At 43.2% G+C, this 18,010-nt stretch overlaps 1 protein-coding gene across 5 annotated transcripts in view; it reads right to left on the bottom strand.

The window, feature by feature from the left end:
• Positions 1–18,010, bottom strand: part of LOC121877850 (serine proteinase stubble-like) — a 97,561-nt gene that overhangs the window by 10,092 nt on the left and 69,459 nt on the right. For all 5 annotated transcript variants that reach the window (XM_042383765.1, XM_042383774.1, XM_042383759.1 and 2 more), the window contains 2 exons: positions 2,079–2,256; positions 1,147–1,415 (listed from right to left, as the gene is read on the bottom strand). In XM_042383765.1, coding sequence (XP_042239699.1) covers positions 1,147–1,415; positions 2,079–2,256 — 447 coding nt within the window. The remainder of the gene's footprint in view (positions 1–1,146; positions 1,416–2,078; positions 2,257–18,010) is intronic.

The following is an 18,010-nucleotide window of genomic DNA, read 5'->3' as shown; positions in this document are numbered from 1 at the left end:
AGTACTTAGGGCCTGGAGTACCTAGGGGCCTGGAGTACCTAGGCCTGGAGTACCTAGGGGCCTGAGTACCTAGGGGCCTGAGTACCTAGGGCCTGGAGTACCCAAGGCCTGAGCAACGAGCCCTGAGCACCCAGAGCCCGGGGAGTACCCAGAGCCTGAGTACTGAGAGCCTGGAGTACCTAGAGCCTGAGTACCTAGGGCCTGGAGTACCATGGCCTGGAGTACCTAGGGGCTTGGGAGCACCTAGGGCGTGAGCACCTGGGAGCCTGGAGTGGCCCAGGGGCCTGGAGTACCTAGGCCTGGAGGCCTAGGCCTGAGTACCTAGGCCTGGAGTACCTATGGCCTGGGAGCACCTGGCTGGAGTACCTAGGGCTTGGAGTACCTAGGCCTGGAGTACCCAGGGCCTGGAGTACCTATGGCCTGGAGCAGCCTAGGGGCTTGAGTACCTAGGGCCTGGAGTACCTATGGCCTGGGAGTACCTAGGCTGGAGTACCTAGGGCCTGGAGTACCTAGGGCCTGGAGTACCTAGGGCCTGGAGTACCTAGGGCCTGGAGTACCTAGGGCCTGGAGTACCTAGGGCCTGGAGTACCTAGGGCCTGGAGTGAGGTCGAATTCTGTATGTTACATAATAGTACTTGTCTCAGTTATCATATTACGTAGTTCATTACGAGATCATTAATGGCCTCAAGTCCTTTAACCCCTCAGTGATCTAGTTACAATGCAGGTGGTGAGACTATCTCCCCTCCCACCACACACGGGCGGGCGGGCGGGCGGGCGGGCACGCACGCACGCGCTCATGCGCGCGCGCGCGCGCGCACACACACACACACACACCCTTGGGTGATATGCCAATGTGAAGTTACTGTATACCTTCATCTGGTCTCATCTCCTATTCATGTTGTTTCTCTCCCTCTAGCAAGTGTGACCTCTACCGTCCAAGCGATCCTTACCTCCATGACATCATTTCAGTGACGACAACCTTCTGTCTAAGTAGCTCTTCTGTCCAAGACAATTCTGTCCAAGGCATCAATCTTTTCATGACTCCCAGCTGAAGGACAGTGACCGTGGGTAAACGACCCAATGTACAAATACCCTTTTGTCCAGAACTTCCTATTGTTCAAGACAAACCTATTGACAGGAACTGACCGTGGTTGAGACGTCCCCAGCCCGTGACGGTGCCATAGTCCCCGACGAAGCTTTCTCCCTGCTGGGGTAGACACACTGGGATGATGTGCTCCTTGAATTTGACCGTCCTCTTCACCTTCACCAGAGCCACGTCGTTCCGGAAGTCGGCCGCCTGGTAATTCGGATGGACCTCTTTCCTCGCCACCTCGAAGTCCTCGTGCGGTAGTCTTTCATTCTGCTTGTGTACGTTCCACTCTCCAAGGCGCACCTTCATGCTGCTGATTGGCGTTCTGTGGAAGGTGGAAAAGACTTAGTGGAGACTTAAAATGAAGCACCGAGAGCCTGGGAAGGGGCCTTTAAGAGACATGGATGATGCCTTTAAGGACTGTTAATGGTTGTTAAGTAGTTGGAAATGGACCTCTTGGGCGGAATAGGATGTTTTTAGCGTGGAAGGAACGTTTAGGATCTGGAGAGGGCCGTTTGGTACTGGGATGGGGCGCTTACAGCATGGGAAGGATGCGTATCCAAACCAGCATAGAAATATACAGCTGGAAAAGATTGACTCTTATTAGTTCTCTTCAGTGACCATCCGTCAAGGTGAGTGGCGCCATGCCGAGTGATGAATGTTTTTAATCAATACCTCTGTCAGTAACGATAGTATGTAATGTACATCACGCGAGTCATCCATGTTACGTCACGCTCCTAAAGTGACGTTGCCGTGTCATGCATTAGGGTGAATAATGTCGCATCATAGCTCACGATAAGTAGGTCGTGGTATATAACAGATATCTCCTGGAGTGGGGAGGGAAGGAGAGGAAGTACAGGGTAACGGAACTTAACACGCAAAAAAAAAACCCAAGAGATACTATTCTCTAATAACCTAAAGGAGAAACTAATGCATTTTGCTGAAGAACAAGAGGCACGTTCAGAAACCAGGAAGCATTAGTACTCACGTGGCGACGCAGTGGGCAGCGGTGATGACCCAGTGCTCGTTGACAAGAGCTCCGCCACAGGCTATACGCTTACTGAGGAATGATTCTTTGATGATGGCCACCTGCCATGGGTGAGTTCCGAATGCCGTGTCGCTTCCTCCGACGATCCTGTTAGTCCTGGCGTAAGTTTCCCCGCACCCTGCAAGACACATGGGAGATTTAGACAAAGGTGTGGGGGCGTGGTGTGGGCGGAGTCAGGGGCTGTGTGCAGAGTCAGGGCTCAGGAACAATAGGGGAGTTAGATATGCGGTGTAGCCAAGTGATGGAGGTGTTGTAGGCAAAATAAAAATAAAAGCAATAAACATGAGCTCAGCCATGGGTTGTAGGCAGAGACAGGTGGTAGTGGGTGGAGGTAGACGGTGTGGGTGAAGGTACATTACGTGGTGTGGGCGCAGCCAGGGGTCGTGGTCAAGGGGTGCGACAAGGAGGTAGTCAGGGTATAGAATGCATGACCTTCGACAGTGGTTGGTGGCTTATGTATGTGACCTTTGACCTAAACAACATCATTGACCTTCAATGCACTACTGACGTCAGTCAACTCAATGACTCCAGCAACATCAAGACGTAAGCACGCGACCTGTGGCCTTCACAGCGTATGAAACACTTAATATTCACACATCACGCATTATACAATTTGCTGCTAGAGAGAAATTTCGCATAATATTGCATTCGAGGTCATGAGAGTATACATATATATATATATATATATATATATATATATATATATATATATATATATATATATATATATATATATATATATATATATATATATATATATATATATATATATATATATATATTTATATTTATATATATTAGGGTGGTCCAAAACTATATGGTAAAAAATATAAGTAGTAATATATTGCCTCCAGAAGCCTTAAAATTGTCCATTTGGTTCATAGATAAGGTCTATAAAATTTTATCCATATTCATTAACATTTAGAGGTCAATCCATTTTGCATATTATACTTGTAGTGTAGGACTGAATTTTCTTGTCCGCATGATACAGTCTTAATATACACAACACATTATATTGGGTATATTTCAATGTATATAGCCTAGTTGCCTATTTGGAAAGGGCAAAGAGTCAAGTATTGAGTCATAGGGACTGACAATGACAGGTTGAAACAGGAAACACAGACAAGGGTTACCATTAATCAGATGAAGTTACTTATTTCATTTATATCTCATCAGTTCTACAATTATTTCATTATCAATCTAAATAGTATATTTTGCTGAATAAAGACAATGTGTTTATAATGTGTTTATCTAGCCCCGAAAAATCCTTATTACGTACTAAATGGAAAAAAGAGGACATTGGATTGACCTCTAAATATGCTTTAAATGATCCAATTTTTTTCTGGGATGCATTTTGTACCTAATGGACAAAAATAAACCTTGTGGAGAAAACGTATACAAATATGTGATATTTTGGACCACCCTAATATATATATATATATATATATATATATATATATATATATATATATATATATATATATATATATATATATATATATATATATATATATATATATATATATATATATATATGACGTGCTCGTATATATGCAATTAATACTCACAAAACAAATGTAAGAGAATACAGTATTAAGGAACCGATCACGTCAACATGACCATCATGTTAGTGGGTGACATCACTCAACTCTGGAAGGTGTTGACTGATTCATTTAAAACTTGACTGAGATATATTAGTCGCCCTCTCTGCCCCTCTCCTCTGCACACACGATCCAATTAATCACTTTAAACCAGAAGACTGAAAACTTTCGAGGTTGTATCGCGTATTCGAGTTCTTCCTTGCGAGGCATACAGTATACTGTACGTGGAGTCTACGATCGTTTAATTTATCTTTTTGGTATTTAGTTTTTATTCCCATCGTTTAGTTCCCGCTTGACTCTGCGTTACTAAAAAGTAGTACGATAAACGTTTGACGAGTCGGAGAAAAACAACATTGTGTAAAAGTGAAAGTTATAAACAAGTCATCCGGTCGAGCGGCAGGTGGAAAGTGAACCACTCACCTACTGCTGCTCCCCCTCCCTCACCCCGGGCTTCACCCCCTCTTTCACACTTCCCTCTCCTTTCTCTCCTCCCTCACACTTCCCGCTTTTTTCCTCACTCCTCCCTCTCTACCTCTCCCCGGGCTTCACCCCCTCTTTCACACTTCCCCCTCCTTTCTCTCCTCCCTCACACTTCCCCCTTTTTTCCTCACTCCTCCCTCTCTACCTCTCCCCGGGCCTCACCCCCTCCCTTTCTCTCACTACTTCCCTCACCCATCCCTCCCTTACCTCTTCCTCTCAATCTTTTCCTTTCTCAACCCTTTCCTCCCGCATACCTAGATCCCTTTCTCCCTCTTCACTCTCTCCCCCTCTCTCTCCTTCATATCCCAGATTCTCTCGTACCCCTTTCCCTCCCATTCCCCCCACTCTTTTCTTTGCACCTCTTCCTCCATTCTTTCCCACAACCCTTTCTCCCTCTTTACTCCCTTTCTTACCCTCCTCCTTCCATATCCACAGTTTACCTCCTACCCCTCCCTCCCTCCCACTGTTCCGTTGACACACCACCATCCCACTTCGTTCTTTTCCTCACATCCTTCCTTCCTCTCCTATTTTCCCTCACATTCCTCATTTCCTCTCCAGACTTCACTCCACCCCCCCGTCTCCCCTCGTCCTTCTCCCCTACAAGCCTCTCCCTAGTTTTCAACCCCTCTAATCTCGCCCACTTCCCTTTACTCTCTTCACCCCAACAATTCTTCTACTTCCCTCCTTCACCCTTCAACCATCCCGCGAAGAAGAATAGAAAGTGTCAGAGAAACAGAGGAGGACCCAGGAACGGGGCTCTTACCCTGGTGGACGCCGGGTGACACATTCTCTCTCTCTCTCTCTCTCTCTCTTTCTCTTGTCAAGAATATTACAAGAACCAAGGACGCTCCCGGTGACACATTTCAGACAAAACAGCCGCAGTGTGATGGGAAATACAGTTACTGTAATACATTCTTCACCAAGGATGCTTCTTTCAGTGTAATTATACACGTGGCCTCGGTGGGACACTGTTGTCTGTGTTCAAGTTAGTACAACTCTATATATCACTATTTAGAGCTCAAGGTTGTGCTGCATCCACATTCAATTACGATTTTGTCGACGTCTACTTTATGTATGTATGTATGTATGTATGTATGTATGTATGTATGTATACGGTATTATCTCCCTTGTGTGTGTGTGTGTGTGTGTCACACCTTTCTCTTTACAAAAATATATCACAAAATACCAAGGTCAATTTTCTCCTCAAGATCTGGCAGGTGGCGGAAGAACTTGTCTCACGTTTAAGGGAACATCCGCTGAAAGTTTGAACCAGAAGAACACATTGACCATGACCTTGTGTGTAGAGAGGAGGGGGAGGTTCTCACAGCCAATAGGACGGCGACACACAGCTGGATGTGATCAATTCTGGAATCACCTGAAGATTTACGTTCCCCAGCTTATTCCACCTCATGATTGAACTACCCCATAACGTTACCTGTGGGGTGTTAGGTTAGGTTATTTTAGCCTTAGGGTGTGTATTTATCAGGTAAAATAAGCAAGGGTCTCTAATATTCACGTGCTCCCGACACACACACACACACACACACACACACCTGAATGTGATAAAATTTGTACCTGAGAATTGACAGGTGTGAACGTAAACAGCACTTACGTTGAAGTGATCCAGAGGAGACAGACGTTACCACAGGAGCCAACAGAGGAGAGAAGAACGGAGAAGTGAATGAGAATAGAAGAAAAATGAATAAGAGGAAAATAGATGAGAGGATCCAGGTCGTAAGATGGCATCAAGGAGGGAGAGAAAGTAAGTTGGTGTGGTACGGTAGTAAAAGAGACAGACAGACAGAGAGAAGATAAGGAGAGAAAAAGACAGAGACAGAAAGAGGAAAGCAGCATAGTAAGAGATAGAGGAAGAAGTAACAGGAAAAAAAAGAGAAGGAAGAGAGACAGGAATGAAGGGTGGGAAGGAAGTAGGATGTACGATATTTTGTTGTCATCACTCTATGAAGGTGAAATATATTGTATACATCAGCTATTTCATATGCAGGGACCATTAACATATATCCTGGTTGTTTCCTATACATCAATGTTTCCTATATGTACGAGTATCTGAGAGTCACGGATGTTTCCTAACGCTCACAATAGCACCAATTACACACACACACACACACACACACACACACACGAGAGACGCCTCTTTATTTACGCACCAGTTACGTCATCAACAGCTAGGCTCTGTTAACCATGCGTATTGTTATCAAAAATAAAGAGGTCAAGGTGGATAACGAGAGAGAGAGAGAGAGAGACTCTTCACAACTCGCCACCACAGACAACACTGAACCATTAAAACAGAGGTGGACAATTACCTTCAGGAACGCCGCGACTATTGGAAGACTGACCACTGAACTGCAATATACATATCCTTCGAATACTTATACAACATCTAAGTCTTGCTTAAGGGTTACTGGGTTCTGTAGTGATTTCTGTATGATGTTATTACAGCACTTCAACAACAACTAAGGTCTTTAAGCGAGTTACTAGTTTTCTGATGGTTCAAACAGCGAAGCAATAACACCATGTACTTAATAATACAAATAATGGTGGCATCCGGAAACCTTTGTTCGTATGTGTTAAAAATTGGAGGATGTTTATTTATTACGAAGTTATTAATTTCCCCCATTATCGTGAGGCCCAGAATGAGTTACGGTGCAGTTACAGTGAGTCAGCGATACGGTACAGTTACAGTGAATCAGCGATACGGTACAGTTACAGCGAGTCAGCGATACGGTACAGTTACAGCGAGTCAGCGATACGGTACAGTTACAGTGAATCAGCGATACGGTACAGTTACAGCGAGTCAGCGATACGGTACAGTTACAGCGAGTCAGCGATACGGTACAGTTACAGCGAGTCAGCGATACGGTACAGTTACAGCGAGTCAGCGATACGGTACAGTTACAGCGAGTCAGCGATACGGTACAGTTACAGCGAGTCAGCGATACGGTACAGTTACAGTGAGTCAGCGATACGGTACAGTTACAGCGAGTCAATGATACGGTACAGTTACAGTAAATCAGCGAAGATTAACCACACTAGCCTAACCTAGACAAGCCTAACCTAACCAAATCTAACTTTACGTAATTTACTTTAACCTAACCCCATAAGTAGCACTGGGTAAATTAAGCCAAGGGTTTAATCATCAAGTGATCCAAGTAATTAATGTATAATTCAGACGTAATCCAGGTTATTGTATACTGCAATTTAATTCTTTCGGGTAATCTCTCACAAGGAACGTAAAACGATAACAATTGGCACTCCGTTATAACAATTGACACACACCTTTATGACAATTGACACTCCGTTATAACAATTGACACATCTTTATGACAATTGGCACTCGTTATTAGACTGTATAATGATAAAACTGACACTGTTCGATGCTAAGTGACACTAATAGATTCTCGCACTACAACGAAAAGTCTCTTAACATCCATGACGCTGAGAAAATAAGTGTTTACGTCCGAGCTGACCAGTGAGTTCGTACGTACATAACGCCCACACACACACACACACACACACACACACTTCCTCGTTCCAGTTTCCTCCTCACTCTCACGCCCAACGATGACATCATATATCTCTGCTCGAACACAAATGATTCTCCCCCCCCCCTCTTTCTCTCTCTCTTTTTCTGGGTCTTTTAAACCTGGTGTTCCTCCCACGCCCACTGTGACAGTTTCTCTCTTTTTAGCCAAGCTAATTCATATAATGATGCTTATCGGTGTAACGGTAGGTGGGGTGGAGTGAGTGTGTGTGTGTGTGTGTGTGTGTGTGTGTGTGTGTGTGTGTGTGTTTCACTGACCATAACAGTAATGACCCACATTAGCGAATGAACAAAAAGAAAATATACCTTGCGGGAAATACAACGTCACTGTTAAAACAAAGAATCGGGCAAATATCTCCTGGAGGCTATGTGGTACAACGGCAACACGAGCAACTCTCACCATGGTGTCCTGGGTTCCAGGTCCAGCTGGGGATACGTATGAGAAGGGTACTCCAGTTTCCTCCTCTACTAACACTGGGTAATAAAGTCTGTAACGAATAAACAAAAACTAGACCAACCGCCAGAACGGCGAGTAAACTGATAAATAGTGAAATAATAAGTTAAAATTCTTATATTAAAATAGGAAAATTATCCCAGGACAAAATTCCAACGTATAAAATCACACACGATTACTTCCCTCCCACTGGAGAAATAAAAACCACCGCCTCAAGGTTCTCTGAGTCGTAGGTAACGACTCGGAGAACGCAAAACGCAAAATATCACTTCAAATTACGAGCGTGACCGAACCTTCAACGCCGTGAATGCGTATATTTGTAACGCAAAAAATCCCGTCAGGGTAGAAGCCTTCAACGCCATCACTCCACCAGCCAAAAGACGCCTGAACCTTCAACACGAGTTTATTCTACAGGAATCCTTTTAAAATCACCAGCTTGACCATACCTTCACCGCTGTTGCTCTGTGTTGGTAGTCTGATTACCACTAATTCCACCACATCATCATCATCTCAGTGCACCGGCTTGACTCGTACACCTTATCGTCATTACCATTAACGATGTAACACGTCCAGAGTCAACGACGACAGAACCTAACTCACGTGGATGTAACTTGAGGATGCAACATTACATTCTCATGATTCATCTACAGGTGATGATGAGAGTGTGTCTGTAGGCTCTTGATTGCAACACCCACGTAAATGACACCACCTTATTTTCCCATGAAAAATTAATATCAGTCGCCAGAAGTCACTATTCGGTACTACACAAGAGTCTCGGTGTGTAGGTTGGTGTTAAGTTACAACAACTCGGGAAGAAAAAGTCTATATTATTTTGGGTGAACAGTTTTGTAGCCACTGACAGTCCTTGTCCTTGTTAAGTCTAGCGTCTCACACCTGACAGTCGTCGCGGTAAAGAACTTTTTCGTGGAGAGTGAAGGTGACGGACTCCACTGAGGCACTGACTGTCCTTCAGGTCGAGTGAGTGTATCCTTCCCAACACCTATCCTTCGTCACGCTGCCTGAGAGAGTGCTCTGGATTTTCTCGGTGGTTACTGGAGCTGTGCTCATCTAAAGGACACCAGAGATCTAAATATCATCGTAAACAACGCTTCAGCAGACGACGAGACAATAGTCAATGTTTCCACACAGTACCTGACAACAGCGAGGCGTCATAGACACTGCTCATGTGGACTTGTTTATCTCACTCCATCGAGGTTTATTGTGCTCCAGTTATACCAAATAAACCACCAAGAACATCAAGTGAAAGTCCCAGTTATCGAAGCTTCCCTATACGTAAGAGATTAGGTAACGATTCAACGAGGTACTGAGAGGTTGTATGCGGGAGGAGTGAAGTAACTTGACAGGTGTACCATATACAGTAAGTGCACCCGCCAGGCAGCGGCACGTGTGGGTGTAGGTCCTTCCCTCTCTACACTGCTGTTAAATAATACACCCAAAATAACACCACCTCACTCCTCCGCCAACCCTCACTATTGGTGAAAAACTAGAAAAAACAACTCGGTAAAATGACATTAATTTTTAGTAACATCAAAAGAAACTCGATAATTATTAGTCATACACGAGCCAGACTGCAGCCAGAGGAAAAGCGAACGAGACTCACAAAAAAATAATTATCCGGTATAAGCTAAATTTTTTGGGTGTTAAAACGACTCAAAGGAGAGAGAGCAAGAATGGCGGCGCGAGCATAACGATGGTGTGTTAAGTTAACAAATTATAGTGCTTGAGGATGGTGTCGACGCTTACCGTACAGTGTTAGCGATCACTTACAGGAGTTTCTTTCGTGAACAACTGAAATATACCCCCAATAATATACAGAGATGGATTTCATGAATAAACTTTAGCGTAAAACTGACGTGAGGTGAGCGGCGAGGACCCCTGAGAGACGGGCGGCAGTACGGTAAGATGCCTCATAATACCCGCGGCAGCTGGACCAGGTGGTCAGGGAGAAGAAGACAGTGAGAGAGAGAGAGAGGGAGGAGGGAGAGGGGGGGGCACAGGAGGAGGAGGGGGGGGGGAGGTTGCTTAACACTGTATTGCCTCTGGGTAAACAAGGGTGAAAGTGTTCTTAACAACCCCCTATTTATCTTCTCCAGCATCGAGTCGTGCAACTTTTAATATCACTACTATATATATATATATATATATATATATATATATATATATATATATATATATATATACTGTATACATGTGTGTGTGTGTGTGTGTGTCCCTATGCAATGTATTCGTATACAGTATAAAGTGAGGAGACTCAGTATTGTACATGAAAGAAAATTTAGCCTGTCTCCACTACGAAATTATTGTACCTGTACTTCTAATTATCTGGTAGTAGGTATTAGGCAGCTACCAAACAGGGAACATGACACACACAGAACTATACAGGGTACGTGACACACACACAGAACTATACAGGGTACGTGACACACACACAGAACTATACAGGGAACATGACACACAAAATTCTGCAGGTGCACATGACACACACACAAGAACTATACAGGGTGCAATGACACACACACACAGAACTATACAGGGGTACATGACACACCTGAAACTATACAGGGTGCGTGACACACACAGAACTATACAGGGGTGCATGATACACACACAGAGACTATGGGGAACATTTTACACACACAGGAACTATGCAGAGACATGACTTTTTACACACACACATAACTATACAGGAACATGACACACCACACAGAACATACAGGGGTGCATGACACACACACACAGAACATGCAGAGACATGACACACACACACACACATAACTATACAGAGACATGACACACACACAGAACTATACAGAATTTTGTGACACACACACAGAACTATACAGGTTTTTGAGCTATGGGGTGCATTTTTGAGAATGTAAGGGTACATGACACACACAGGAACTATCTGGGGTGCATTTTTACACACACACATAACTATACAGGGAACATGACACACACACACAGAACTATGGGGTGCATGACACACACACCAGAACTACAGGGTACACTGACACACACACACACACACATAACTATACAGGACATGGCCCACACAAGAACTTCATGCAGGTGCATGACACACACAGGGGTGCATGACACACACACAGACTATACAAGTTACATGGACACACACACACACACACATAACTATACAGAGATTTTGTGACACACACAGAGACTATACAAGATTACACTTGACACCACACACACAACTATACAGAATTTTTCAGCACACACACACAACTATCAGTTTTTGTGACACACAGAACATAGAGAGTTGCAGAGGGTGCATGACACACACACACACACACCCTTAACTATACAGGGAACATGACACACACACAGAACTATGCAGATTTGCATGACACACACACACACACACACACCAGAACTATACCAGGGGAACATGACACACACACACACACACACAGAACTATACGGGGAACATGACACACACACAGAGACTATGCAGAACTTGGCGACACACTGAGAGACATACAGGGAACATGACACACACACAAGTTTAACAAGTTGCATGACACACAGAACACACACCAGGGACATGACACACACACAGACTGTGGGGAACATGACACAGAGACTATACAGGGGAACATGACACCGGAACATACAGGGAACATGACACACACACAGAACTATACAGGGTACATGACACACACTACAGAACTATACAGGGTACATGACACACACACAGAACTATACAGAATTGCATGACACACACACACACACACACATAACTATGGGAACATGACACACACAGAACTATACAGGGTACATAACCCTACACAGAATATACAGGGAACATGACACACACAGAACTATACAGGAACATGACACACACACACAGAACTATACAGAACATGCCCACTGGAGACTATACAGAACATGACACACACAGAACTATACAGGGTGCATGACACACACACACAGAACTACACAGAGACATGACACACACAGAACTATGCAGGAACATGACTTTTGCCCCTGGAACCTTAGGGAACATGTTTTTACACAGACATACAGGGGACTCTGACACACACACAGAACTATACAGAGACGCAACACACACTACAGAACTATGCAGAGACATGACACACCAGACTATACAATTTGTGACCACACACACAGAACTGTCTACAGAATTGCGTGACACAGAACTATACAGGGCATTTTTGAACTATACAGGAACATGACACACCTGAGAACTATGCAGGAACACAGCACACACAGGGCCTTACAGGGTGCAGAACTATACAGGGTGTGACACACTGAGAACATACAGGGGTGCATGACACTGTGAACTATACAGGGAACATGACACAGACTACAGGGAACATGACACACAGAACTAACTGCAGGGGAACATGACACACACAGACCTGGGGTGTGACACACTGAGACTATGCAGGGAACATTTTGCAAAACTATGGGGGAACATGACACACACAGAGACTACAGAGACATGACACACAGAACTATACAGGGAACATAGCACACACAAGAACTATACAGGGGAACATGACACACACACAGAACTATACAGAGACATGACACACACACAGAACTATGCAGGAACATGACACACACACAGGTATACAGGGAACATGACACACACACAGAACTATACAGAGATTGCCTTGACACTGAGACTATACAGGGAACATGACACACACACAGAGACTGTCCCCAGAGACATGACACACACACAAGTTATATGAGAGACATGCTGGGTGCATGACACACAGAACCTTGGGGTTGTGACACACACCAGGAACTATATACAGAACATGACACACACACACACACACACACACACACACACACATAAGCTTCTCCCTGTGCTCCAAGTCTGTTCCAAGCTGTTTGTCCTTCACTCCTTATTATGATTTCCACTGTCCAAGGAGGTGACAGGGGAAAAATTTTCCACATGGCGCAATGGCAGGAACCTGTCCGACCTGGCCAGGTGGAAGTAACTAACTACTGTAGTAACAATCAACAGCACTAAACACACTTATTAAATTTAATCCCATATTTCCTCATTTCTTCCTTATTTCCAGATTATGAAGAAGTTAAATCGTATCAACTTAAAAAAAAAAAATCACTTTTCTTCTCTATGTTACGTATAATTAGACCACAAACGCCTCCATATTATATTAACTTACATAATCAACACCTTACTGTATCGCCAGGTAAACATGACACCTGTAACGTACAAACATCACAGGAACACACAAGACTTGAGATGGATATAGAAGCGTTTGAAAGCCTAGCAACTCTACCTGTAATGTATCGCGTCCTCAACTATCAACTTGTGTTAAAGAGCTTATTACATTGTTATTGTTAGGTAATACAAGTTATAATTACTCTCGTGACGGCTATTAGGATTACTATCAGTGCGCGTTAAAATCTCCAATGTCGTAAAACACAAACCGGATGTCGATTATGCGATGTGCTAATGTATCACACTTAGCTGAACGGAATAATACACGGGTGATAAAATAAACTAGAGAGAGAGAGAGAGAGAGAGAGAGAGAGAGAGAGAGAGAGAGAGGAGATGAAAATATTACGCAATATGAGATCAATGTTGGTAAATAGAAAGTGTTTGGTTTTTTACGAAATTAAAACGGAAATGCCATCTTAAGGTTGTCGGAGGCATGAGAGTGACTACACACCTCTCTCTCTCTCTCCCTCTCTCTAACCAAGTGCCTTTCACATAGGCCATCTGAGAGACGTATACGTTACACCTCATGTAAGCGAAACTTGCATTGTGTAACCTAAACACTAAATAGAATGTACATAAGAAAGTATTATTGACATATATGACTCAACGAAACACGACTTGTATCCCATAAACAAATGAATACGTAAACAGTCATTTGTTTTTGTGTGTGAAATGACTGTGTTTTGTTTCTGTTTTGTATTTCGCTGCTTGGTTTTCTATACATGACTATATACGGTATCTCGTCTCTATTAACCATATCTCGTCTAACCTAACCTAAAACTAACCAACACCTTCACTACCTGCTTCCACTCCCTCCTACGCGAATGAATGTCAACTGCGGGCAATATGACTCGTCCATCTGCACCACATTCACTTTTCTTGTTACTATAATTTTACCTCCCCACCCCACCCCCTTCCCCTCCCCCCCTCCCATTATTTTTAAAAGTGCAGTCAAAATTTCCCTAACGTTATGACATGTGGTTGAGTTCTAGTGATACTTAACTAGTATTTTTTTTAATTTAATTTCGGCTCCTGACGGATTGAATTCTAGAAGCTCTGCAATTACCTTCAACTTTTTGCTCTCTCTGACTCTCTCTACTGTACCCCTCCTCAATTATTTACCTTTCTCTCACTCCTATCTCTAAAACATTTCCTCCGCCTCATGTGATTGTTATCCACTTTTTTCTCTCTCTCTTATAAACGACTCTGTAAATGAAAGTCCAGAGAATTCACACCTACGATCACTTGACACTTACAACTTAACCACTTGACACTTACAACTTAACCACTTGACACTTACGATCACTTAATCACTTTCTCAAGACATTGTCGAACCTACATTAACAAAGGCTTCACACTTACGACAATTCCTACTCAACTGGCCGTAAGATTTTAATATATTTAGCGACAATTGTAAGTGTGTAATTATGACACCGTATTATTCGTTACATATATATACTGCCATAGTGACCCTGTTAGATGCGTCGGATTTTTGAGTCATTAGTAAAGCATAACTAGAGGTAAATAGAGTTAAACTAATCAAAAATACCCTAATCTAACCTACCTTACATTGTCCTAACCTAACTTCACCTAACCTAACCAACCCCGTCCTCACTTACCCTAATCTAAACCAACCTGTCCTGTCCTGTCCTGTCCTAACCTAACCTAAACTAAACTAACCTAACCTATTTAACCTAAGAACATTCCACATAGCTCGTAACACTGTTAATAACAACAGAATAATATCAGGGATAATGTATTATTGCGTTACACCTACACCTATTGTCACAGCGTGTAGATGGGCGTTGCTCTTACGTCACGGGCGAGCGGGGGGGGGACTGTGCTAATAACACCAGTTGAGTAACGATGGTAACGTTTGTGCCACCGAGGACGTCACGCCGAGATATTTACCAACAAACGCGTTCACTGTTACAGAGATATGAGCCTTACCTGACGCTGTAACGGAGCCTTATAAGTGTTACACCCTATAACTAACTCACTTTACCTATGGCACAGAGGTCACGGCCAAGATGGCGTCGGATATACACTGAGACCTTACGATGTTTATTATTATTAGTACTAGTTGAGTTACCCAGGTGGAGGGACAGTACCTGACCCTCCCCTAAGCCACCCGCACCTCCCTACCAAACTTTAACTCGTAAAAAATGTGGAACTGCATAAGGAACGAACACACACACACACACACACACACACACACACACACACACACACACTACTCACTACCTAGATACTTTAGTTGTTGAGTTTGTACTTACGATGTCATCTATTCTAAGGTTAAAAATGATAATTCCGTCTAAAAAAATCAGCTGGGGGCACTGCACACACACACACACACACACACACACACACACACACACACACACACAAGATCACTCAACGGAGGTATGAACAAAGTCAAGGAAGCCGAGGCTGTGGTCCGTATGCACATCATTAAATAAAACTATAAAACATATGAAATACATTAAAACATGAAATAAAAATAAAACACAGGAAATATAGATAAAACCATATTATGGAAAACATTAACTAATATCTAGAGTAAACAATGAGAATCACTGTCACGTGCAAACAGCTGTTAACGTGTAAGTTATACGAAGAGTAAAATGGACAGGAGTGAGGTACAGTGGTAAGTGAGAGAGGTACATTGGTAGGTGAGAGAGGTATAATGGTAAGTGAGAGAGGTACAGTGGTACGTGAGAGGTACTAAAACATAAGGTACAGAGGTATAGCAAAGTCAAGGCCGTGTATCCTAGGAAGACAACATAGGAAAGTGATTCATCTACTGTACTGTACGGTGCATCGACTAAACTACTGTTGTGTGTTGATGTGAGCTGACAACTACTGTGTGTATGTGTGCTGACGCCTCGTGTGCTTTTGTGAAGTAATAAATGCTGCGTGGGCTAAAAAAAATACTTCGTAGGCTGACTCATAATGCGTGGGCTGACAACTGTTGTGAGGGCTGACTAATACTGAAATATCACTTCAATGCAACACTGACCAAAGCTCAGGTGCAGTATCTCAAAATATTGGAGGACAGAGATGCAAGTTTATCTCCAATAGGGCAGTCTAAAAAACCTAGTGCCTCTATAGCTGCAGTGCCTATAACTGCAGTGTCTCTAGCTGCAGTGCCTCTAGTTACAGTGTCTCTAGCTGCAGGGCCTATAGTTATAGTGTCTCTAGCTGCAGTGCCTCTAGTTACAGTGTCTCTAGCTGTAGTGCCTCGAGTTACAGTGTCTCTAGCTGCAGTGCCTCTAGTTACAGTGTCTCTAGCTGCAGTGCCTATAGTTAGTGTCTCTAGCTGCAGTGCCTATAGTTATAGTGTCTCTAGCTGCAGTGCCTCTAGTTACAGTGTCTCTAGCTGTAGTGCCTCGAGTTACAGTGTCTCTAGCTGCAGGGCCTATAGTTACAGTGTCTTTAGCTGCAGGGCCTATAGTTACAGTGTCTTTAGTTGCAGTGCCTCTGAACTGCCTCAAACTGAACTACCTCTACACACAATGCCTTACGGTTGGCTACTCATGTGGTACAGGCGGCCTAAATCAACAGGTGTTCTTATGTGTATTTCTAAAGCAATTTATGTGCACAGGTGCTCTCATTGCCACACTCCTCCGTGTTATTAGACGGGAAATAAAAGCTTTGTTGAGGATTTCTCCATCATGTGTAGACAAGCAGGGAGGAGGAGGAGGGCGGCTATGGGTGGGTGGGTGGGTGGGTGGGTGGGTGGGTGGAGTGGGTGGGTGGAGGTGGAGTGGGTGGAGATGAGTGAGTGTGTGTGTGTGTGAGATGATGTGTGTGTGTGTGGTGGAGCGCGCGGTGCCAGTTGCCGAGATTATAGTGTGGATACCAGGGTTCGATACCTCATTTTCTTTCTCACTGTGATTTGTGTTTGTTATGCCTTTTTACATGATTTATCAAGTTGTATATTTTCAAAATTTTTTTCCTAGTTCATTACACTGTTTGGATTTAATCTTTCTTATTCATTTCCTGGAATGTTATACAATTTTCTTTTTAATTTTCTGTGATTTTCCTGATTTATTAGATTTTTTCTCTAAGTTGAAATATTGTTTTATTCTCCTTAGTCCCTTCTTCTTCACTAGTTCTCCAGTTTCATTGATCCTTCTTTTATTTCTCCTACTTTATCACTATATTAAATAATTTCTTCATTTTATGGTCACTTTACACAGTTCTTTGGCGTTATTTCTATATTCTTCAGTTTTTTCTCACTACTGTTCGTCTAACTTTCCATAAACATTAGATCAAATACGTCATTCATTCTTCTTCATTTTTTACAGCCATGGTAAATCACTTATTATCTTCACTTCTAAACTACCAATTACTGTAAATCACTTCACATTCACTATCAGGGTCAGCACAAAGAGAATGTCCAGTTTTAACACAATCCTTTAAAATCTGGGGGGGAATCTTGACCATTTATACAAAATCCATCAAAAAAAAATCTGAGAGAGAGAGAGAGAGAATATGGATTTACAAGTG

The sequence above is a fragment of the Homarus americanus genome, unplaced genomic scaffold (assembly GCF_018991925.1).
Source record: "Homarus americanus isolate GMGI-L3 unplaced genomic scaffold, GMGI_Hamer_2.0 scaffold33468, whole genome shotgun sequence".
NCBI lineage: Eukaryota > Metazoa > Arthropoda > Malacostraca > Decapoda > Nephropidae > Homarus > Homarus americanus.
Note: the sequence above shows the minus strand (reverse complement) of the source record. Positions and strands in the feature narration are given on the sequence as shown.